The following is a 21,768-nucleotide window of genomic DNA, read 5'->3' as shown; positions in this document are numbered from 1 at the left end:
GTTGGGCAATATGAACCCCCAAGGGTATCTGGGTTCTTGAAAAGCCATACTATTTTCCATGCTCAAGGCTGTTCATCGGCAATAGCCACACCCAACTCGCTATCTCCCTGTCCTGATGCATTGGTCAGCCGGCTAGTACCATTCGATGCCTATCAAGGAGCAAATCTTCAACTTACCAAAGTACAAGTACCACTTGCCCTTGAACTGCACCAGGCCCTCTGCAAAGACCACCTGGTCCACCTGGCCCTTTTTCTCATTCCCAGCCTCGGGAACCAGAATCGGTCTCTCCAGCCTCGCGACCGGCCCATCTCTCAATGCCGGCTGGTACGCACCACCGCTCAAGTTCAGGGTCGGACGAAACGAGCCGGAGGGGTCGATGAGCATCTGACCCACCGAATACTGGTTCTGCGGGTATCCCACGCGACCCGTCGTCATCCCGTTGTATATGAGCAACCATCTCCCATCTCGTGTCTTGACGGGGGGCGGGCCGGGTTCGATCAGGCGGTTCTCCCAGGGATTGACGGGGCTGGCGAAGAATTGGTCAGCGGGCAATGCGGTCCAGTTTAAGAGGTTGCGCGAAGTGGCGTGGTAGAAGAAGCTGTCGCCGAAATACATGTGATACAGTCCATCCGCCGTGGGCTCACTGACGATGGCACCGGATTTGGAATGGTTGATGCGCGGAGAAGGCACGTCGATGTCTGAGTATTCCACGTCCTGATAGCCAGGGAAGAGAGGGGGGAACTTTTGCCAGTTTAAAAGATCCGTGGACGTGGCTAGGCAAAGTTGCGGCGTCACGCCGTCGTATGCCGTGTAGGTCATGTAAAACGTGCCATTGACGCGGACGATGCGCGGATCTTCGGTCCCGCCAAGATGCTCCCACGGCTCGGTCGCATAGACGATCGGACGGTTGAGGCGAGTAAAGGTGACGCCGTCTGTGGACCACGCGAGGCCGATGGACGACGTCTTGGACGAGTTCTGTGCGCGGTACAGGAGGAAGATGGTCTCGTTGAGCACGATGGCGGTGGGGTTATACAGGTACGCCGACTCCCAGTTCGCGGCTGGGTTGGGCCTCAGGATTGGGTTGTGGGCATATTTGTTGAATGGCGCGATCGGGAAGACAGGCGGTGTGTAGTTTGCCGTGTTCTCGGGCGTGGACGGGTTGATGTTGAATGGCAGACTCGTTGCCGTGCGCGGAGGTGATTGTGATAGCGACGTCGGCAGGATGGTGAGGAGGCCGGTGTTAAGGAAGTGTTGAAATTTCATATTGTGTGGGATCCTTTTTTTCCCTCTCCTTTTCTGTTCCGCTTCGTTTCTTCGTACACAGACCACGATCGCTTACTGACCTCTGGCAAACTTTGCGGAATATCGGACACTGGCAATATATACCTGGCGACCTGGGTAGTCCACTTTGAGTCTCTCCAAACAACTCGGCACAGCGCGTCGATGCTCACCATAAGGTTACAGCCTTTGGCGAAGATCTCCCCGCTACTGGGAAGGCTAGCGGGCATCTTCTCCCCCATGGGGGCGCATTTTCTCAGGGCAGGGCTGGCAGGGGTCATTTCGGCTGTACCTCGTGCATCAGCGGGGAGAAGGAAAAGAACTACCCAGAGAAGATCGCCGATGCTTAGGGTTGTATGTGCTTCTGCTCCTCGTCTTGATAGCTTTTGGCATGCTATTAAAGAGTACGTATCCATTTGATCTGTACAGGGTACAGAACGGGGTGTGCGGAGTAGTTAAGCCGGCGTGTGGAGTAGATTTCCTCCGTATTGTCTGGGACTGTGGGTGACGACCTGCGGCCACCTTCTTTACGTACGACATATATCTCCCTTCTCCCTTGAACAAAGGACCGTCTCTTCAGTACACATTGAGCAAGAAGCAAATAAAAAAGCAAAAACAATCAATAGTCAGGATTCCCAAGTGGTCACCCACCTTAGTACTAACTGACCGGCATGTGGCTTAAGTACGGCTGAGCGAACGGGAAGCCCTGTTTTCCACATCCTATGGTCGATTGCGTAGGATATTCAACCAATATATAATGTATATCTTATATCTTCCATGTAGAGTGTTAATTTGGACTTTCTGGCTCTACTCTCTTCACCCTTTCCCGACAAGCGTTGGAATTCGAATCATCATCACCACGGTATATCTCTGCCACTAGTACACGTGTTAAGTCGCCCTTATTAAGCGATCTGTACCTGGTCTTCCTTACAGCCTTAACCTCTCTACGGGGGCCTATACCCCTCTGAAGCATCTCGCCGACGTCCTCGGTCTGTAAAGCCTTGTGCCCGTAACCTCAGCCTGTTACAATGGATCTGTTGAACACAGAGTGTGAGTGTATCTGTTGACAGGGTTGCAAGATAGCCACTGTGGCAAACCACCTGAGACGCTAGCTGTCACACCAATTGCGGTACTTACCTCAACATCGTTGTTCCCACCGACCTGTAACAGCATGGCGACGGAATAGGAGGTTTCAGGAATGCTCTTGTGGTTACAGGCCAATGTATATATAAACAGGCAGAGTCTCTCTGAATAGCCAGGGGACAAGCACACAATCAACCAGACAGGTCCACAACTCAACATTTCGTACAACAGGATCTATCTGCTTGATTGTGTCCTGCCTAAGCCATCTCAAACGCATGTAATCGCCCCCAACAGCATTGCTCTGAGTCCATCATGCTGCTCTGCCGTTTCGTATTATCTATATCCATTTCACTAACTCAACTTAGGAGCTTCTAAACCAAGGCTCTCCATCTGCTTTATGAATTTCCCCATGTCCACTGACGCAGCATTCCCTTGCTGGGTCGTTGCACTCTCCAGGTCAGCATAAATGCTCATCAACTCTCTCGTCTCCTGGGTCTTCCAATCTCTATTTTCAAACTTCTCGAACAATTTCTCGGTTTCCGGCGGTAATGCGGCTCCTTTGGCTCGAGCATCGAGCTGCACCATGCGCAAGATCACCATAGACATAGGCCAGCGGCGCGACAGGGCGTGCAGGACGATGCAAAGGTCTCAGATCAGCTCTTAGTAAAGCTAGGAGTTCTTGTCTGAAGCGGCCACTTCCTCGACTAAGGTGTAGAGAGCCACGCTTGTGCTCTGGGTCCACGTATTCGTCATGATCGAGGATCCGTACGCCGACATGTAGATTTTGCAGAAGCGCGCAACTTCCAGAGAGGACTTGATGCAGGACTCCTTCGCTCGTTGTTGCACGGCTGGTGAAGCGTCCTCGGCAGGTTGCTTCAGGAACAAAAACATTCGCAGGACTAAGACCTGGAAGTAATTGCTTTGGATATGTCACTAATGGAATCCGTCTTAAGCGCGTATGACCGTAAAACTTACTAATGGGTGAGCACGGCGGGCGTTGAGGCATCTGTTGCTCGGAGATGCTCCGGCAGGGCGTTGATTATTGACGACAGCTCTTCATAGAGAAGAAGCAATCGGTTTCCTACCTCCTTACGTGGCGGTGGCTCCTCGTGATCAGCGTCAAACAGCACCTTTGTCAATCTCATGACAATAAGCGAGACCTCTCACTCGACTTCTGTGAGAGCGTCTCTATATGAAGGAATGGTTGTCACGTTTCAGGGATATGGTGTCCATGGATTGTCCTTCTGCGATTCTGTACCGTGCGGAACCGGTTTGAGTCTACGCAGCGGTTTCATCATTGGGGGGCTCATAAGTGCAAGGCAGGTAGCTATCATCGTAATGAACACGCCCCCGGAGGTTAGGTCAATAGCCCTGGACAATTCTCCTTTTGCAGCGTCAGTTTCAAGCAAGGCCTCCAAGCTAATTTCAAACTGCGGCCTTGATATCTCTTGGCTTATATTCACTGCCTGTACCAGGTACTGGTATCCCAGGCGATCTTGTCCAGACAGTGCGATTGCCAGAAATAAGAAAAAAAGACCCTGTGCCGTGGGCAAGGAGGGTCCCTTGGCAAACTCGACCTCAAGTTGACTCTTGGCTTCGGCAATGAAGCCATCCATCAATTTTTGATATAGCTCCATGCTTGATCCGTGCTTCTGGATAGTCACTGTACGGCCATACCCATGCCAGGGGAGAGTTGGCGAGAAATTTTGAACAGTGCAGCGAGTTCTAGTGACTCAGTCCCATGTCCCGAAGATATGGGATTTCGTCTAACCAGTTATACCAAATTTTATCCCAGGTCGACCATACTGAGATCAGATTGGAGACTAGGTTGTCATGAGTCGCCTTTGTCCATGATGCAGCGGAAACTCTGACGAGCGGCATGTCCACAAGCATGTGAATCGACACAGCCGATCGATGTCTGTCAATTTGACTCTCACGCCGGATTTCGTTCTCGAGCATTGTGTATTCCGGCGTTGGCTCGCGACCCGATCGGCTCATTTGGTCCAATTCTTGCTCGATGCAGGACTTAACCTCCACCATCGAAGCATTGCTGCGAATCAGCGACATGATCTGCGCCACTTTCTCGTAGATTATCCGGTAGTCTGCTTAGGATTTCTTGATCACGTTGCATTTCGTCATATTTTCGTTTTATCCCAGTATTTTGTTGGGCGAGACTGTGGATTTCTCCCTCCAGTGTCTGAATGCGTTCAAGACTTTCGGCAAGGTCTCTTGGGCGGAATCAGCAGGCCATTACCGGTATCGGTGCCGCTGTCACAGCTTACTTCTTGTTGCGCTCTCTCTTGCGGTCGCCATGGATGCACCCTGCATCATCTTTGACACATTTCGTACATCGCGTCGCACTCGCGCATTTGACACGCATCAGGCGGCAGCGATCGCATGCATGACTTGTTCGAGGTTGGGTCATGGTGGCTTGGAGAGGGGCCGCGGGTTTGAATCTGACATATGATCATGCCTTGGAGATGCCATTTTGGCACCAGAACAGAGAATAGAAGCTATGGCGAGTAACGGAACAAAGATAGGCTGGAGACCAGATTGGTTTCGCCTTTTCATCCCTCGACAACCAATTCATGCCGGGACGTCAGAACAAACGTACGGAGTATGTTCTTACGAGGTGCTCGATGGATTGACATCTACAGGTCACCTCTGATCAGCTTGGAGGAAGGGAGTGGGGCCGCAATACATATACAAAGCCGGAACTTTTTCCCGACGCCTGGTCCAAGGTAGGTGTTCGTTTATGTTCGGCGCCACTCGCTGGCTAGCAAAGCGAGTGCAAACTGCGCCAGATTTGGCCAGTTCTCGCGCTGCTCGTGGCACGATCTTTACCCTGTGCAAGTACTCAGGACGAGTTGCTTGGTCCTCGGTACCGCAGTCTTTGCGTTCCCCTAACCTTATGAACAAAAGTTAGCTGAGCACGTGATGTTGCATTACCTTCCTCGCTACCTCGCTACGGCTCGCTGCCGTGGTCGTTCTTTTCCAAGTAATCAATTACTATTGAGACATCTCGACCTACAGAACTTGTATGCAGACTCCTGGGTCGCCAGCCTGGGTCCACATCCCAATGTTTCTGAAAGTACAGTCGGGTTTTGCTTCCCAGATGTGATAAGAGGTACCCGTCCATGGTCGCTAGACTCCCAGCATTATTTACCTGATACAGTAGCTGGCAGATGGTCTTAAGTAGCGCCTTGGCTTTACTTGGCGCTTTCTGGGCCCACCAGCATCACTAGCCCTCGCCAGCACCTCGATCCGGCGCCAGCAAAGCCTCGTGCTTCAGGCACAGCATTGGCTTGGGTTGAACACTCCGTCTATCGTTCATTTGCATGTCAGCAGATGGAGGTGGAAAATGCCATCTGACTCCCTTAACTGGGCGTTGAATTTCGTCGAACCATCACGGCAACACTCCTGTCACCAGTACGAGGTACGCATATCAAATCGCCCTGGTTAATTGATCTCTGCCCGGGGGTCTTTACTGCTCTCCCCAATGTTCTGCCTTGAGAGTGAATCAGCACACTTTCTAGCCCCCCAAATTTTGGCCCGTTCCCGTCCTTTTTGTTGTGTCCAAGCTTCCCTCGACCCTCCACGCACGAGATTGCCCAATTCGAAGTGGTAGCAAATAAATTCAGGCACCCGGGGAGGATCAACGTGCCATAGCCATCACACCGCGATAATATTCCACTCCCAAAGTTCGAGCATGAATGAGCCTCGCGTCTGCGTTAAGAGGGAGGTCGAGGATATGTTTCTGCTCGCCAAAATCATGGTCAGCAAGCCCGTTCAGATGCTATCGGTAAAAACCTAGGGGAGACAAGATGCGTCAACATACCTTTTCACTGACACCTTCACTCTCCAATTCCAAACCCCTCGCAACCATTCTCCCCATCTCGCACAAAGCTACTCTTTCTTCAAGCTTCTCGCGATCCTTGTTCAGATCCGAGAAGCCCGATCCCGTAGCAGACGACATAACTTGCGATTGTGCGTTTAACTCCGTCAGCGAACCTTGAAGTCGCAAAAGCAGCCCCTTCTTCGCTCTGCGCTTTGTCTCCGCGCTGCCGTCGGCCGACCCACGTCGTGTTGGTGTAGATAGATCCATCATCAACTCCACAAAATCGGCATACACTTGTCCACCGGTCCTCCACTGGGTCCCTAAGTTTTCGTCTCCACCACTTGCCATTGCCGTGTCAACTGTCTGCTCTGCCTCATCCCCAAACCATCCCAATACTTCTCTCAGAGTTTCCCAGTCTTCGTCGATAACCAATCGCGGGGCCACACGTCGGAGGAAGCAGTCGTGAGCGCTGCGGAAGTCTGATGCAGCGAGGAGATAGTTCAGCTCCGCGAGATGGTTATTACATGAGCGCGCGTGGAGAGCTTTGGACTGGTGGATCCATGGTGCAGGAATACAGAGAGAGGTTGTGAAAGCTGCCCAGAGTGAAGAGCCTTGGGTGGCGGCGGCGCCGTCGGGACGTGGCGGAGACGGCAATGTGGCGCCATGCCGATCGAGGAGATGGCGAATCTGATCTACCCGCTGTGCGGGATCGGAGAGGTGGAGGAGTGCATAGACCGCGCCCACAGTGTCTCTACGTGCGGAGTACTCGAATGCAAGAGACAGCGCTAGGTCGTCGGATCGGTTCTGATCGATTGAGATTCCTGGTATTGTGGCGACAATGGCGTGGTGGAGACGAAACGTCGTCTCGGAGTTCCAAGGTTGAGACAGCGCCGAGAGAGCTTGGGGTAGCACAGGTTTTTCAATCTGGCTGGCAACAGAAGCAGCGGCCCTGCTACCTGCCTTTCCCTTGTTGGTTCCACTGTTGCCCGCAAAGATCTTCAATACCACCCATAGCGGATCTTCATATTCGTTCTCCCCGCAGAAAGGAGTAGCCGATTCGAGCTTAGAGTTCAACTTCTCCTGGAAATCCGCGACCACTTCATGAATCTCGCCGTTCTTGTGCTTCCCATACCAGAAGCACAACGCAAAAGCCTGGATCCAATCCAGTCCGAATTTTTCCGAGATGGCGAACGTCGACGCGCGATCTTCAACAGGCACATTCTGCCATCCCTGTACGATATTCGTGTTTCCCGAGAGTATCTCATACAATGCACGAATCTCCTCGCTCATTTCGGAAATGACCCTCTGACCGCGCCATGCGGAGATCTGATCCGCGATGTCCTCCTGAAAAGCTGAATCCGCCTGCCCAATTTGCGCGACCAGCAAGGCCAGGTTAAAATCCTTCTCTTGCATTAGTGAGTCGCATGCAGCATGGATGCTGTTCGCCGTGAGTTGCATGATGGCTGCGGTGGCGCCGTTAAGTTTTGATGAGTCCTTAATGCGGTCACCGTACCGACGCCACACAAGCTCCGAGAGGTACTTTGAGAGGCGGTCTCTTCGAATTCGCGACTGGAATTCCTGTTGTTGTTGGCGGTTTAGACCTAGGGTGAACTCGTCCTCGTAGTCATCGAAAAGGACATGAAGTAGTTCGTAGATGTCGAGTTCCCCGGCAGCAATACGATGCTGCACGAGGTGATCTCTAATTTGAGAAAAGGCGACGGCTTCGTGTTTGATCCAGGGAACATTCTCGGCGAGCAGCACCTGAGCGTCCGTCAACATAGACTTGACGTACATAGCGACCTGAAGAACATTGTTAGCGACTCTGGCGACTCTTTAGCAGCCCTGACCTTCCCGTACGTTTTCAATGGTGACTGTCCGGAGCGAAGATATAACAACATTCCTGCCCGTAGTTCCGCTATGTGCCAGCACCTCCGTTGTCCAATCACTCTCATTAGGTGCGTCAACCGACTTGTAGACAAGCTGATTTATCGACGTAAAATGAGGCTTGAAACTTGCACGCCAGAGCTTATCGTTTTCACCCATTTGGGTGGATTCATCTCGTATTTGATCTTCGAACGTCTTCGCGCGCTTTGCATATGGGAACTAGAACAAGAAATGTTTCAGCAAACGTGTATCTCCTTAAACTACCTACATATATATGCTATTGGTGACCGTGACCTGTGCCCTGAACCATGGACATTGTGCGACAATCTGGAATATCACGTCCTTCCTTCCATGTCATGAAAGTCCGACTGATCACGGCCACAAGATCCAGAAGGACAGGAGGCCAAAAAAGAAGAGGGAGGAGGGCAAGGAGAGGGAAATCAAACCTCAAAATCTGGTCCAGCCTCCGACTTCCCCTTCTTTCCTTTCAATTGTGCCATTCTTTCCTCGTGTCTGCTGAAAAGCGAATTCATTATGTCGATGCTCGTGCGAAATTCAGTCTTGTTGACGGGCTTGAAGTCAAGACTAGGCCTCATAGGTTCGTATGTGCGGTCGAGAAGGATTTTGCTCTGTACTTGTCGGAGTGCATCGCGGTTCTGTTTGCGTGGGCTGATAGTGCGTTGGAGCTGTTCCGCCCAGTCGCCGTCAATGTTGATGAGGGCTTTTCCGGGCGTGCCCATAGTGCTGTGCTTGAGGATTGGTTTATTAGGGCTAGCAGTGGGTGGAGGATATGAGCCCACCATGCTCACTTCATTATCATTTTCATCGTCGGAGTAGTCTTCTTCCATCTCAGAACCCATTGCACTTTCTTCAGTAGCCTGAGCCGCGGGAACATCATTGTGGTAATCGACGATGGATTGTCGACCGTAGCCACCGGGCAGGGTCTTTTGTTTGAAGGCAAACGTATCATCGTCGCCGTCAACGTCGTAATCATCATGTGCTTCACTGTCAACATCCATTCCCGAGTTCTCTGTAGATAGGGAGCTGTTCAGTGAGTCCGGTGGGGCTGACAGCAGACTCTGGCCCATTTCATCGTCATCATAGTCCAATCCGTAGCGGGTGTAGTGAGGTACTCGGAACGTCCATACACCTGTGGTCACTTCGTAATTCACAAATTCAGTGCCATGCATCTTCTTGAGGCGATTGACATGCTTGTCGAAGATCGGTCCACTTGTGGCGGAAGAGGGCTGACCACGGGATCTCGGCCAGGAGTTCTCGATCGAAATCGTCGACGGTACGTTCAAACCCTTGCCGACTGGTGGCTTAGAACTGGCATCAGGATAGACGGTGACTGACCGCAGACGGATTTCCACAATCTTCTCGTAAAGATCGTCTAAGGGAAGACTCGTAAGATCCACTGGACCGTTGAACACAACCTTACCACATCCCTTTCGACCAACCTCAAAACCAACAAATCGCGACAGCTTCTCACGAGGCATCTTGCTTAGTTCGGCACGAGTGGGTTTCATCCAGTAGTCCCCGGGCTGAGGATCTGGCTTGGCTTGGACAGTCGTCTTCCTGGAGATAACGTCGTCGGACTCGCGATCTTCTGGAACAACAGCTAGTTCATTACCGCGAACTGGTTCGACCTCAGATGTAGGTGTATCATTCACAGCAGAGCCAGCAGGAATCCCATCAACCTCATCTCGGTCATTCTCGGTCCTCACCAAAGCTCCGGATTCACCATTCAAGACCCCGTTCGATCCGCCAGCGGTATCCTTGTCAAAACTCACACGCTTCTTCAACTTGTTCGTCGGTTCGCTGGCTGATAACGATTCGCCATTTGCGACAACGGAAACCTCGTTGTTCCCATTGACTGACCGATCAAGAGTGTTTGTCGGGAATGCGGGGAGGGAAGGTCGGCTGAAAAGATCGTTTCTGATGCTTCGATCAATGGTCAGTCGGCGCATATTGCCACTTGACCATCTGGTATTGGTGGAAGCGAATGCATTGGGGCTAAGCACGCCCTCGCCATCTACTGTAAACTGGGACCTCAAATTGCTGGCAGATGCACTCTTACCAAACGAGCGACCGAAGCTGCCGCCATTGAAACTCCGACTGCCGTACATGCTGCTGCTCAAACCACTCCCACCAGGTGTGCTGGCTGCACTATTAGGTGTGCCATAAGTCGAATAAGAGAATCCAAAACCAGAACGTCGGGGTGGCGTCATGTAACGAGACTGGTTGAGTCTGAGGCTCGGTGGTGGCTTTGATTGGCTTTCCTTCAGTTTCTGGGTGGCGGACAATGGAGTGAAAAGTGGCTTCGAATTGTCCGGTGTTGGCACTGGGAGTCCGGTCCAGATAGAGGTCTGACCATAAGGATTCGGATCGTTCAGGGACGAGACCTTGAAGTCAGGTTGCTGCTGGTTCTGTGGGTTGTTCTGTGAAGTGCCGAATATGCTTCCAAAGCCGCTGGTTGAGCCACCGAAGCCTCCCTGCTGGTTGTTGGTGGTGTTGAAGAGGGAACCTGCTGCAGGTTTGCTGGCAGTATTTCCGAACGAAAACCCTGAACCTGTATTTGTACTCGTGTTTCCGAACAGGCCTCCTGACTGCTGTTGGTTGTTGGTATTCCCAAAAAGGCCTCCGCCGGTGTTGGTGTTAGTGTTTCCAAATGTGCTTCCGCCAAAAATACCCCCAGGCTTCTGCTGGTTGCCGGCATTGTTTCCGAAGAGGGAAGTACCTGAGGTGCTGTTATTGGTACCGAACAATCCACCACTGGTACTGGTATTGGTGTTGGTGGTGTTGCCGAAAAGGCCGCCGCTGGTGGGTGTGTTGTTGGTATTGCCAAACAAGCCACCTGATTGTTGATTCTGATTTGCTGATGCCGCAAAGCTGGTATTCCCAAAAAGCGAAGGCTTCTGCTGCTGATTGGTGTTGTTCCCGAACAATCCGCTAGATTGTTGCTGATTGCCACCGAATGCACTTGTGTTCGAAGTATTGGTGTTGTTGCCAAACAAGCCAGTACCTGTGTTCGTGTTGGCAGTATTGGTGTTGCCGAACGAGAACGATGACGTGGTGCTGGATGGGTTACCGAACAAACTGGGCTTACTCTGGTTTTGGTTTTGACCGAAGAGACCGCCGCCCGAGCCAAAGCCCGTGGTTCCACTGCCAAATGCATTTGTCGCGGTGTTAGAGGTTCCAAATAGACCAGTCGAAGGAGCAGCAGTGGACTGCGTGCCAAACAACCCTCCCCCAGCGGGCTTATTTCCGAATAGGCCACCACCACCAAAACCGGATGTGGCAGTGTTGGCGCCGAAGCCCGACGACGACGCGGCCGTAGATCCGAATGGGTTAGGGGTGGAGCTGGTGTTACTGCCAAAGCCAGTGTTGCTTGATCCAAAGCCTCCAAAAGTGTTCGAACCGAATCCACCAGCCTGGCCGGTGGTGTTCCCATATCTTCGGCCCGCGTTGTAATCTGCTAGACGCAATTCTTCAAACGAATATTTTTGGTAAGGTGGCATAAAGTTGATACTCTGGTAGTTGCTTGATAAGCCCGCAGCTTCTTTTTCGAGTGTGGGCGCATATGGTGTTGAAGCTGTGCCTTCGGACGGAGCGACGGGTTGGTTGCCTAGAGCCGTTCCGCTGCCAGCAGCGCCGAAGGGACTTGATGTAGTAGATCCAAACCCGCCTGTGGTTCCTGCACCACCTTGACCAAACAAGGGGGTTGAGTTGTTGCTGGAACCGAAGGTCGGCTTTGATGCGCTGCCAAAGCTGAACCCTGTGCCGCCCGTGTTGCTACCGAAAGCATTGTTGGTACTTCCAAAACCACCTCCTGAACCAAATCCAGTATTGGTGTTTGAGCTACCGAATATTCCACCTCCTGTATTCGTGGTTGTCGAGCCGAAGGGATTTGAGGCAGGCTTGTTGCCAAAGAGGGAGCCGGACGTGTTTGTATTGCCACCGAAGCCTAGAAAACCGCTTGTTAGTCTATTTGTCTCCATAGTAGATGAAGAAGCTGTATCATCAACGTGAGCGAAGCGGGTTTGGAGATTGTCGCCGCTTGGACGCCTGCTGCAAATTCGCCCACCGAGACATGGCTGATGCAACAAGTGAACCAGATCGCGGTAGCAGGAAGACAAAGGCCAAAATACAAATAAAGCGACAGCACGGAGATGCGGAAGCGCAAAAAGCGAAGTCTTGCTGCCTGTTACTGACGATTCACACACCTCCAGTGTTAGATCCGAATGTGCTGCTCCCAAATGGATTCGCAGTCGCAGTGCTGGAACCAAAGCCAGTAGTGCTCGTGTTTGTACCGAACCCTGAGTCGAGAAGCAAAATATCAGATCCCCTCCTTGCCACACTGTTGACATAACTTCTTACTTACCTGTGCCTGCGTTGGTATTGCTGCCGAAACCACCAAACCCGGTGCTCTGATTATTGTTGTTCGACCCGAAAGAGAATGCACCGCCGCTGGCAAAAGACATGTTGGCGGGTATCGAGGCGCGTCTTTGCGCAATGTTTGGAAGCGAAAGATAAGAATAAGGGAGTCAAGAAAGAGCGGAAGAAATCAAACTGGCGATATAAGAGTGCTCTAGGAAATTCGTGACGCGCCCAAGGAGACGAAGAATTCGAGTCGGCCTGGCCAGGATCCCAGGCAGAAGAGCTCTCTGCACAGAGTTTATCGATTTAGACCTCGACGACTCGGCGCCTGAATATGGTCGAGGTACGTTTCGACCAAGTAGAAGGATAAGAAGAAGATCAACGCGCCTCAAAGGAGGTGGATGGAGATGAATTTGGCCTCCGCTATAATGGGCGGCGGCCGATCTCTGGATTTAGGCTGCCAAGTCATGATCACATGACCGAGATGCAACTCCCAAGCTGACGACCAATCACCCAGTGCCTTGTACGTCATTGGTGCTGTTTTCTCAAAAGTGTCGTGGTCTTCTTTGGAATGGCCAGGTCGTCAAAAGGCTGAAACTGAAGCCTGAGGGGCAGCTACATCCATTTCTCTCATACCATACGCTCCTCTCTGTTGCCTGCCTCCCAACTTACCCTTTTATGTGTCACGATTTCATAAATCTACGCCAGAACATAGACTGAACCTAATCACTACGAAACGCAAAACGGACACAATCACTTAATTTCCCTGACTGCTCTTAGGCCGAGGGACCACTTTATCCGCCTGTAACTACCGCGGAAAGAGGCTTCGCAGTCACGCTCAAGAGGTAAATCACTGCGGACAACGTGGAGATGGCGGAGATGGAAGAGACGCCAGCGCAGCGACAAGTTCGCATTCGCCAAAAGAAGCGTGAAGCGAAGATTACGGCTTCAGCAACGGAGAGACTCGACAAGATTACAAGGCTGAGTGGAAGGACTCCAGAGAGCAGTGAGTTCCACTCCCGACAGAGATTTCGGATATCGGAAGGCGAGATGCGACTTTCAACAACAGGACATTGACTGGACAAGAAGATTAACAGTGCCATCTACAGTGCGAAACGAATCTCCACTGCCAACACTACCCCCGAGATATCCTCCTCCGGAACAGATCGCTCCACCAACCTCAGGATCTGGTGCCTCGCCTACTCCAGAACAGCTTAGGGCGCAGGAGGAATATCTGAAGACAATGTTGAGACAGCCGCTGTCACAAGAGGGACAAAGCCAAGCACAGCAGGAAGACACCATGTTGAAGTTTCTCCAGACAATGGTAGGGGGAATGGACGGATCAACAGATCCCAACATACCTGGTGGTATGGGTGCCGGCTCCGGATTATCTCCCGAGGACATCTCAAAAGCAACAGGCATTCCTCCCTTTCTGACCAAAATGGTAATGGGAGGGCAGAGGGCGCCACCTCATCCAGCCGAGATACAAGCGACACGCTTCTGGAAAGTCGTGCATGTTGTTTTCGCCATGATGGCCGGCTTATACTTGGTGTTCAGCATCCACGAATCCACTCAGACCTATGGTGAGAATCCGCCGGCACCAGCAACCTTCCAAAACCCGTTCATTGTGTTCATGACCGGAGAATTATTGGTCCAGGGCGCGAGAGCGGCATCTCAGGGCCAGTCGGGCAAAAGCGGGATAAGGCTGTGGATCCAAATGGGCAAGGAATTCATCGGGGACGGCGCGATTATGGTGTTCATGCTGGGGTTAGCGTTCTGGATGAAAGGAAGCTGAACGTGGAAGTACTCCGTATACTTGTACAAACTACAGTTGTTGTGTGGCAATGTAGTTATTGTCAGATGAGATGCTTTTCAAAGCTTTGCGCCAGGTCCCCGAATTCACGCCTTCCAGTTTGTTCTGGTGGCTGGGCGAACAGTTGGGCGGAAGCATCACACCACAAGCTTGGCTCAAACGAGTGGGACATCGCGGCATCTAGATCGCGAATGGACCGTAAAAGGGATGTCCATGGCATGGATTTAATTCTACTGGGGCTGCCCAGAGGACTTCTCTCGGCTGGGCGCAGACTTTCGGAGGCTGCACGCTGCCGTTTGCCTTAGCCGGGGCAATCCAGTTGTTCGGGATGCCATTGGAGCACCGATTATTCCCTACGTCCAGGGTCAGGGTCAAGACAGTCAGATGTCATTCTCCAAGGGCGATGATGCAAGGCCGAGACAAACTCGACAGAACGCGTGACGCCGTACATGAGGGACCCCGCGGGGTATGGGCTTGGGTTCCTTGGTATGGCAATGCGATGAAAAGCATCCCTCGATCTTGGAAAACTCGGTGAAGTCAAAGATGCGCACGAGAGACAAAACAGACTGGGGGGATCGCCCTTAGCCATTGTCCAGGACCCAAGACTTTTCAACCTGGGCGTCGTGACTCGCTCCGTAGTATCAGCATTGCCATCCGCAACGGATAAAAGGAAAATGGAGGGGCAAGGGGCAAGGGGCAAGGGGGATGTACTCCGGATTGGCGCGGGCATCGAGGAACAGCCAATGCTGGCCCGGAAACCCAATCGAAACAGCGCCAGCCTTCCCCATCCGCGCGAGGATTCGCGAGGATTTGCATCTGATTTCGTCAGACGGCATCTGAGAAGCAGGGCTTGCGGGAGACCTTGGGATTTTTGGGCAACTCGTTTGCTTGAAACACTGCTTGGGGTGGCCTTTCGCCGCTGCGGGGGAGGGTGGGCGGGAGCGACAGCTGCTGTCGTCTTCCACGTCGCTCGTCCGTGTCAGTGCGTCTGCTCTGATCGTCTGCTGTGTTGCATTCAATCGTCATTTCTTCTTGTTGAGTCCTGCCTCCCTGCGCTATCCTATATTAGACCTCCTGATCTCCCCGCCCTCGATGCGGGTCCTGGTTCCCTAGTTCCAACGTTGCGCACTTGGAGGACACAGGGACGATATAAACACCCACCCACTCCCCTCTTCACGTCTGTCCGAGCTCGACTTCTTCTGTCACGCTCTTGCTGTCCCCTCCCCCTCAGCCCCCTAGACACGTCGCCGAGCAGTCCACAGAGATCAATATGTCTGAAGGTGACGTCCAGCCTCCCAAGAAGGGCCCTGTCGTGGTGAGTAGTTTCGTTTGGTTCCTTTCCTCCGCTCTGAGTTGGGTTGGTCTGTTTCTGGGGCTGACCACGAGGACACAGGCCGAAGCCCACGAGGTCGACACCTTCCAGTAAGCTTCGAAATAACGGATACCAAACCCTCAGCACGGCTGGCCGTACTGACCCAGTTGCAGTGTTCCCAAGCCCTTTTTCACGAAAGGCCCTGGCCAAGCCCACATCAAGGACCTCGACGAATACTATGCCATGTACAAGGAGTCCATCGAGCAGCCGGATAAGTTCTGGGGAAAGATGGCCCGAGAGCTTCTGGACTGGGACAAAGACTTCAAAACCGTCCGCTCTGGCTCTTTTACCAATGGCGACGCCGCCTGGTTCTTAGAAGGTCGTCTTAACGCCAGCTATAACTGCATTGATCGCCATGCCATTAAAAATCCCGACAAGCCTGCTGTGATTTACGAAGCAGATGAGCCAGGCGAGGGCCGCGTACTCACCTACGGCGAGCTCCTCCGCGAAGTGTCTCGAGTTGCCTACACCCTGAAACAGATGGGTGTCAGGAAAGGCGACACCGTTGCGCTCTACCTCCCCATGATTCCCGAAGCGGTCATTTCCTTCCTCGCCGTTACTCGTATTGGTGCCGTACACTCGGTTGTGTTCGCCGGTTTCTCGTCCGGCTCACTAGCGGACCGGATCATTGACGCCAACTCCAAGGTCGTCATCACCACCGACGAAGGAAAACGAGGCGGCAAACTGATTGGCACCAAGAAGATTGTGGATGAAGCCCTCAAGAAGTGCCCAGGTGTCACTCACGTGCTCGTCTACCAGAGAACAGGGGCGGATGTACCCTGGACAAAAGGCCGAGACTACTGGTGGCACGAAGAAACCGCGAAGTACCCCGCCTATATTCCGCCTGAGTCTATGGCCTCTGAGGATCCGCTGTTCCTGCTGTACACATCGGGCTCGACTGGCAAGCCCAAGGGCGTCATGCACTCAACCGCAGGGTACCTGATTGGCGCTGCAGCGACCGGCAAGTACGTTTTCGATATCCACGACGATGACGTCTTCTTCTGCGGTGGCGATGTCGGCTGGATTACCGGCCATACCTATGTCGTATACGCACCCCTCCTCCTCGGTGTCGCGACGGTCGTTTTTGAGGGCACACCAGCTTATCCCAACTTCTCCCGCTACTGGGACGTAATCGACAAGCACAGCGTGACGCAGTTCTATGTCGCCCCGACTGCCCTCCGCCTGTTGAAGAGAGCTGGTGATGAGCATATCCACCATCAACTGCACAAGTTGCGAGTTTTGGGCTCGGTCGGTGAGCCCATCGCAGCCGAAGTCTGGAAGTGGTATTTCGAAGCTGTCGGCAAGGAAGAGGCTCATATTGTTGATACCTATTGGCAAACCGAGACTGGCTCTCATGTGATTACACCGCTGGCCGGTGTAACGCCGACCAAGCCCGGCAGTGCTTCACTGCCTTTCTTCGGTATTGAACCCGCCATCATTGATCCGGTCTCCGGTAAGGAAATCGAGGGCAATGATGTTGAAGGTGTTCTAGCATTCAAGCAACCGTGGCCGAGTATGGCACGAACTGTTTGGGGTGCACACCAGAGATATATGGACACCTACTTGAACGTGTACAAGGGTTACTACGTAAGTCTCCTCTCGGCATCACCAAGGGAACAATTGACTGACATTGACAATAGTTCACTGGTGACGGCGCTGGACGTGACCATGAAGGTTATTACTGGATCCGGGGTCGTGTCGACGACGTTGTCAATGTCTCCGGACATCGCTTGTCCACCGCAGAAATTGAGGCTGCTCTGATCGAGCATGAAGGTGTTGCAGAAGCTGCCGTGGTCGGCATCAACGACGAACTCACTGGCCAAGCCGTCAACGCATTTGTGTCGCTCAAGGATGGCGTTGATAGCGGTGAACAGACACGCAAAGACCTCATCCTCCAAGTGCGCAAGTCTATTGGTCCGTTTGCAGCGCCAAAGGCCATATTCGTTGTTGACGATCTCCCCAAGACCCGTTCCGGCAAGATCATGAGAAGGATTTTGAGAAAGATCTTGAGCGGCGAGCAAGACAGCCTTGGAGACACCACGACACTCAGCGACCCAAGTGTGGTTGACAGGATCATTGAGACGGTCAGGACGTCGAAGAAGAAGTGAGGGAGAGATAGATAGGGTGGCGAAGAATTAAATGTGACAGATATACCCTCGGGAACTTGAATTTCTTCGTTGGATCTTAGCTTTTTGGGAGGTAGGTCAGCGGAGACTATATAGCCAACTTTTCGCAGCAATCGAGATCCAGAAAAATGTTTTTCTTCACAATAACACGGGGCTTTTATGTGCTTTTATGTGAATTCATATCACAGCAGAGCATCAAAGCAGACCTGCGCAGAGCACTGGGTGATTGTGTCCCAGCTACTTTGCCCCCTCATTCTTCAGATCCCCGACCCCTGTTTACTACAAAGGCTAGTAGATTTACGCACCTCATCCCCATGCCTCCAACTTCCAACTGTGTTTCATTAACGGCCAGTCCCCTCTCCAAATTGCGCGAGACCCTCAGTCACTCTTGCCAGACTACCGCGCACCCGCGTATCCCATAGGATCCCAAACATGTCATGCCCCAGTCGCGCGACGGAATCGAACCTGCAGCATGCGGCTGCTTCGTGCTCTGAGGTTGTGATGCACGGCCTCTGCCCTGAGCTGGATGACAGGCCCAAGCCCATCTGTGGCCCCTTCGTATGTCCGCATGAGAAGGTGAACTGCCAAGGGATTGTCGTTGCAAGGCGATGCGCCAGCGCCCTGGAAGTCATTTGTCGAGGCTTCGTCAAGAGTTGGAGGAATTGGTCGGCGGAAGACTTAGTATGATGGGCCGGTGGTTGTATATATGGCGAGCCTAGAGACTCAATACCGGACTGCGAAGATTGTATCTAGGTAAGATAGGCTTAATCTCATGTCGGTGGCGAGAGGTACAGAGCAGAAGCGTTTTCACCCAACTTCTGGGACATATTCTGATGGCCTCATGGATATTATGTGTCGAGGCCGAGACATAAAAACCAATAGCTTGATTAGATTTACGACAGCTGGAATGTCTCCAATGATTCCGAGGTAGACGCCGCCAATTCCAACCAAGTCGTTCTCATCATGGAATATCATCATTTCGTCAAACACAGTCAGTCGGAAACGCTCATTGCAGACAAATGGCATAAAAGGCCTCTTTTGCAACGCTCCCTGTCCCGTCATAATCAAACTCTTCCACCATGGCTTGTATTTCTTCATCCTCGAGACCAGTCTCACCCAGTTCCCGAGCGACTCTGCGAATGTCGTCGACTTCAATGTATCCTCTCTGGTCGGGATCGAACAACAGCAGGGCCCGTTCGACTTCTTCCGTGGGATCGCGTTCGAATATCTTTTGCGCTGCTACGCGCTGGAACGCGTTTTGTGGTAGAAGGAGCTGACTGGAGTGATATGTCTGTTGTCCTTTGACAGGAGGCCCTCTCTTGAATTGTGGCTTTGGTACGCCTTGCGATTGCATTATCTGCGCGACTTCAGGTTTCGGCACCGAGAACCCTAGGGACCTCATTGCCACGCGGACTTCGTGGTAGTCCAGGTGCCGATCCCGATCGAGATCGAACAAGGAGAACTGCTCGTCGACAAGTTAGCATCAGACAGCGGATATCTAAGAAACACGGTGCGTACGGCTTCATTGATTTCATCTCTTTGTTCCTCGCTCAATTCGCCGAGCGCATTCGATTCCTTCTCCATGCTCTGTCTCCCGGCCAGCACGCCATGCTGCGGTTGTGGCGCTGCAGTCTGTCCAAGTTGATATTGTTGCTCGGAGCGTCGTCCAAACGTCGACTGGGGGTATTGTTGCGAGGGTAGCGTGATGCCAGGCTTTTGCGCCGTGCGATCAGGGAGCTTACTCGAGGACGCATAAAGATTTCGGCCTGGGAAAGTGGGATTTCCTTGCGACATTGACCCTGCTCGAAGTGAGGGCAGATGCGCCTTCCGTCACCTGGACTGCCTTTGACGCAACATGAAAAATGTACTTGTTATGTAGAGTGAAATAGTTGAGGAAGGGAAAGCAATTGTTTACCGAAGGGGACCAAGGGGACGCGACCGACTTATTGGACGCGACTGGGAATTCCCTCCGCACGGGTCACGGTCAAAGTGGCCGCCAACCACTGATGACTGCACTTGAACTGATCCCTCGTCTCTCCTTCCACGTCCCCCCACATCGGTCAACTGAGGCCATAGCCGTGGTCTCTCGCAAGCATTGGCCTAGGCCATCATGGTCTTGACATTAATATGCAGAGAGCTCGTGTCTTGCACAGAGTCATTATTCATTTTGACTACGATTGTTTCTACGCCTCAGTCGTCGAAAATGAGAATCCGGCGCTCAAATCAGTGCCACTAGCCATCCAACAAAAGCAGATTGTGGTGACTTGTAACTATGAGGCACGGCGACGAGGTCTACGGAAACTACAGCTTATCACCGAAGCCAGAAAAGTGTGTCCAGAGGCGGTGATCGTCCTGGGTGAGGACTTGACTCGTTTTCGTGATGCTTCAAAGGATCTGTACAATTTCCTCCGGCAGTCTATCTGGAGCGGGAGAGCAGAACGACTTGGTTTTGATGAAGTCTGGTATGCCACCGTCGGCAAAATTGTATGTAGTCAGCTGACATAGCTGTAGGCTCGACTGCACCGATATGATAGACTACAACATCGGTTTGCTCAATCTCAACGACCTTTCTCATTCCTTCTTCTGCATGAACAAGGACGATCCTACCATAGGCTTCGCATACGACGCATCCAAAGTGTATGGCCCTACTTATCCGTCGAGTCCCTGCCCCTCTACCCAGCTCTCGGAGCAGGATGAAGAATTGCGACTTCGCTTTGTGCTTGGGAGTCATCTGGCAAGGCATCTCCGACACGAGTTGGAGTCTCAGAAGGGCTATACATCCACTGTCGGAGTCGCTATGAACAAGTTGTTGGCGAAGTTGGCTGGAAATGTGAATAAACCGAAAAATCAAACAACAATCTTGCCACCCAGTGAGTCGATGGGCGGTTACGAGAGCACTGTTATCCGATTCCTTGATGACCATGACATAGGAAAGATTCCTGGCATTGGATTCAAGCTGGCTCAGAAGATCCGTGCGCATGTGCTGGATCGAGAGGCGGCTTTCTCTGAAGGTCTGACGTACGGAGGCACGAAGGAATTGGTGACCGTTTTCGATGTTCGTTCCTATCCAGGCATGGGTCCTAAGCTGCTCGATGAAATTCTAGCGGGCCCAGGCTCGTCCAAAGGTATTGGTGGTAAGATATGGGATCTGCTTCATGGGATGGACGACACGGAGGTCGCGAAAGGGAGGCGTGTCCCCTCACAAATAAGTCAGGAGGATTCGTATATGAAGTACCTACATACATTTGAAGAGGTCAAGAAACAGCTCCACATCTTGGGCGAGAGATTGATTCGGCGTATGCAAATGGATCTATTAGAGGACGACGACGGTGGTGGAATGGATGATTGCGAGACCTTGCGCCGTCGATGGATGGCACATCCACGAACTCTGCGGCTGTCTACAAGACCTCGTCCACTGCCTACCCCGGATGGAGGACGGGCAAGGGCATTTCAGCGTATCTCTCGCTCAGGACCCATGCCGAACTTCGTCTTCAATTTGAACGAGACACCTTCTACACTCGCCCTTCGTCTAGTCGAGGAAGCCCTCGTTCCAATGTTTCGAAAACTGCACCATGAACAGGCCAGCTGGAATCTCAGCTTGATCAATGTTGCTGCCACGAACATGGCAGAAACAGCAACTGAAACGAAAGAAAGCAAAGGGCGAGACATTGGAAGAATGTTGAGGCGACAGGACGAAATTCTCAAGGAATTCAGAGTGACTGCCCCTTCAGAGGAAGTGAACGACACCGGGTCGGCGATTCCGGATCGTCCAGCTGCTCAGTCGCTCGATGACATGATGGCAGAATCAACCACTGACATTTCGGTAGAAGATGACTGGGACTCTGAAGATGGCAAGAGCCAGCAACTGGAGTGGTGCGAGATCTGTGAAAACGCCATTCCCGCCTTCGCATTGGCTGCCCATCGGAGATATCACGATTTAAGCAATTAGACGCAAGGTCTACTAGGTTCTAGATGGGAACGGAACTTGATGAGT

General features: G+C 52.3%; 9 protein-coding genes and 1 non-coding gene across 10 annotated transcripts; 3 read left to right on the top strand and 7 right to left on the bottom strand.

Moving 5' to 3' along the window:
• Positions 1-62: 62 nt before the first annotated feature.
• On the bottom strand, positions 63-1,263 carry Z519_08843 (uncharacterized protein; the record flags this gene model as incomplete). The annotated part of the gene is made up of 2 exons (XM_016766570.1): positions 63-112; positions 177-1,263. 2 exons carry the CDS (start codon positions 1,261-1,263, stop codon positions 63-65), a joined length of 1,137 nt encoding a protein of 378 aa, XP_016616868.1.
• A 629-nt stretch (positions 1,264-1,892) lies between these two features.
• On the bottom strand, positions 1,893-2,008 carry Z519_08842. The gene has a single exon (XR_001677176.1). It is a non-coding gene; the product is annotated as a 5S ribosomal RNA (ribosomal RNA).
• Positions 2,009-2,712: 704 nt separating this feature from the next.
• Z519_08841 (uncharacterized protein) lies at positions 2,713-2,967 on the bottom strand (the record flags this gene model as incomplete). The annotated part of the gene is made up of 1 exon (XM_016766569.1): positions 2,713-2,967. The coding sequence occupies one exon, from the start codon at positions 2,965-2,967 to the stop codon at positions 2,713-2,715; it is 255 nt and encodes an 84-aa protein (XP_016616867.1).
• A 63-nt stretch (positions 2,968-3,030) lies between these two features.
• On the bottom strand, positions 3,031-3,506 carry Z519_08840 (uncharacterized protein; the record flags this gene model as incomplete). The annotated part of the gene is made up of 2 exons (XM_016766568.1): positions 3,031-3,280; positions 3,337-3,506. The coding sequence occupies 2 exons, from the start codon at positions 3,504-3,506 to the stop codon at positions 3,031-3,033; spliced, it is 420 nt and encodes a 139-aa protein (XP_016616866.1).
• Positions 3,507-4,086: 580 nt separating this feature from the next.
• Z519_08839 (uncharacterized protein) lies at positions 4,087-4,428 on the bottom strand (the record flags this gene model as incomplete). The annotated part of the gene is made up of 1 exon (XM_016766567.1): positions 4,087-4,428. One exon carries the CDS (start codon positions 4,426-4,428, stop codon positions 4,087-4,089), a length of 342 nt encoding a protein of 113 aa, XP_016616865.1.
• A 1,588-nt stretch (positions 4,429-6,016) lies between these two features.
• Z519_08838 (uncharacterized protein) lies at positions 6,017-12,567 on the bottom strand (the record flags this gene model as incomplete). Its single annotated transcript, XM_016766566.1, has 6 exons — positions 6,017-6,118; positions 6,200-7,981; positions 8,057-8,302; positions 8,530-12,050; positions 12,310-12,402; positions 12,468-12,567. The coding sequence occupies 6 exons, from the start codon at positions 12,565-12,567 to the stop codon at positions 6,017-6,019; spliced, it is 5,844 nt and encodes a 1,947-aa protein (XP_016616864.1).
• Positions 12,568-13,333: 766 nt separating this feature from the next.
• Z519_08837 (uncharacterized protein) lies at positions 13,334-14,258 on the top strand (the record flags this gene model as incomplete). Its single annotated transcript, XM_016766565.1, has 2 exons — positions 13,334-13,469; positions 13,573-14,258. The coding sequence occupies 2 exons, from the start codon at positions 13,334-13,336 to the stop codon at positions 14,256-14,258; spliced, it is 822 nt and encodes a 273-aa protein (XP_016616863.1).
• A 1,288-nt stretch (positions 14,259-15,546) lies between these two features.
• Positions 15,547-17,756, top strand: Z519_08836 (acetyl-coenzyme A synthetase; the record flags this gene model as incomplete). Its single annotated transcript, XM_016766564.1, has 4 exons — positions 15,547-15,591; positions 15,670-15,698; positions 15,762-17,235; positions 17,289-17,756. The coding sequence occupies 4 exons, from the start codon at positions 15,547-15,549 to the stop codon at positions 17,754-17,756; spliced, it is 2,016 nt and encodes a 671-aa protein (XP_016616862.1).
• Positions 17,757-18,780: 1,024 nt separating this feature from the next.
• Positions 18,781-19,568, bottom strand: Z519_08835 (uncharacterized protein; the record flags this gene model as incomplete). The annotated part of the gene is made up of 2 exons (XM_016766563.1): positions 18,781-19,236; positions 19,293-19,568. The coding sequence occupies 2 exons, from the start codon at positions 19,566-19,568 to the stop codon at positions 18,781-18,783; spliced, it is 732 nt and encodes a 243-aa protein (XP_016616861.1).
• Positions 19,569-19,901: 333 nt separating this feature from the next.
• Positions 19,902-21,723, top strand: Z519_08834 (uncharacterized protein; the record flags this gene model as incomplete). The annotated part of the gene is made up of 2 exons (XM_016766562.1): positions 19,902-20,236; positions 20,286-21,723. 2 exons carry the CDS (start codon positions 19,902-19,904, stop codon positions 21,721-21,723), a joined length of 1,773 nt encoding a protein of 590 aa, XP_016616860.1.
• Positions 21,724-21,768: the final 45 nt, after the last annotated feature.

Source organism: Cladophialophora bantiana (assembly GCF_000835475.1).
Source record: "Cladophialophora bantiana CBS 173.52 unplaced genomic scaffold supercont1.14, whole genome shotgun sequence".
In the NCBI taxonomy this organism is placed as follows: domain Eukaryota; kingdom Fungi; phylum Ascomycota; class Eurotiomycetes; order Chaetothyriales; family Herpotrichiellaceae; genus Cladophialophora; species Cladophialophora bantiana.
This window is presented reverse-complemented; position numbering and strand designations above follow the sequence as displayed.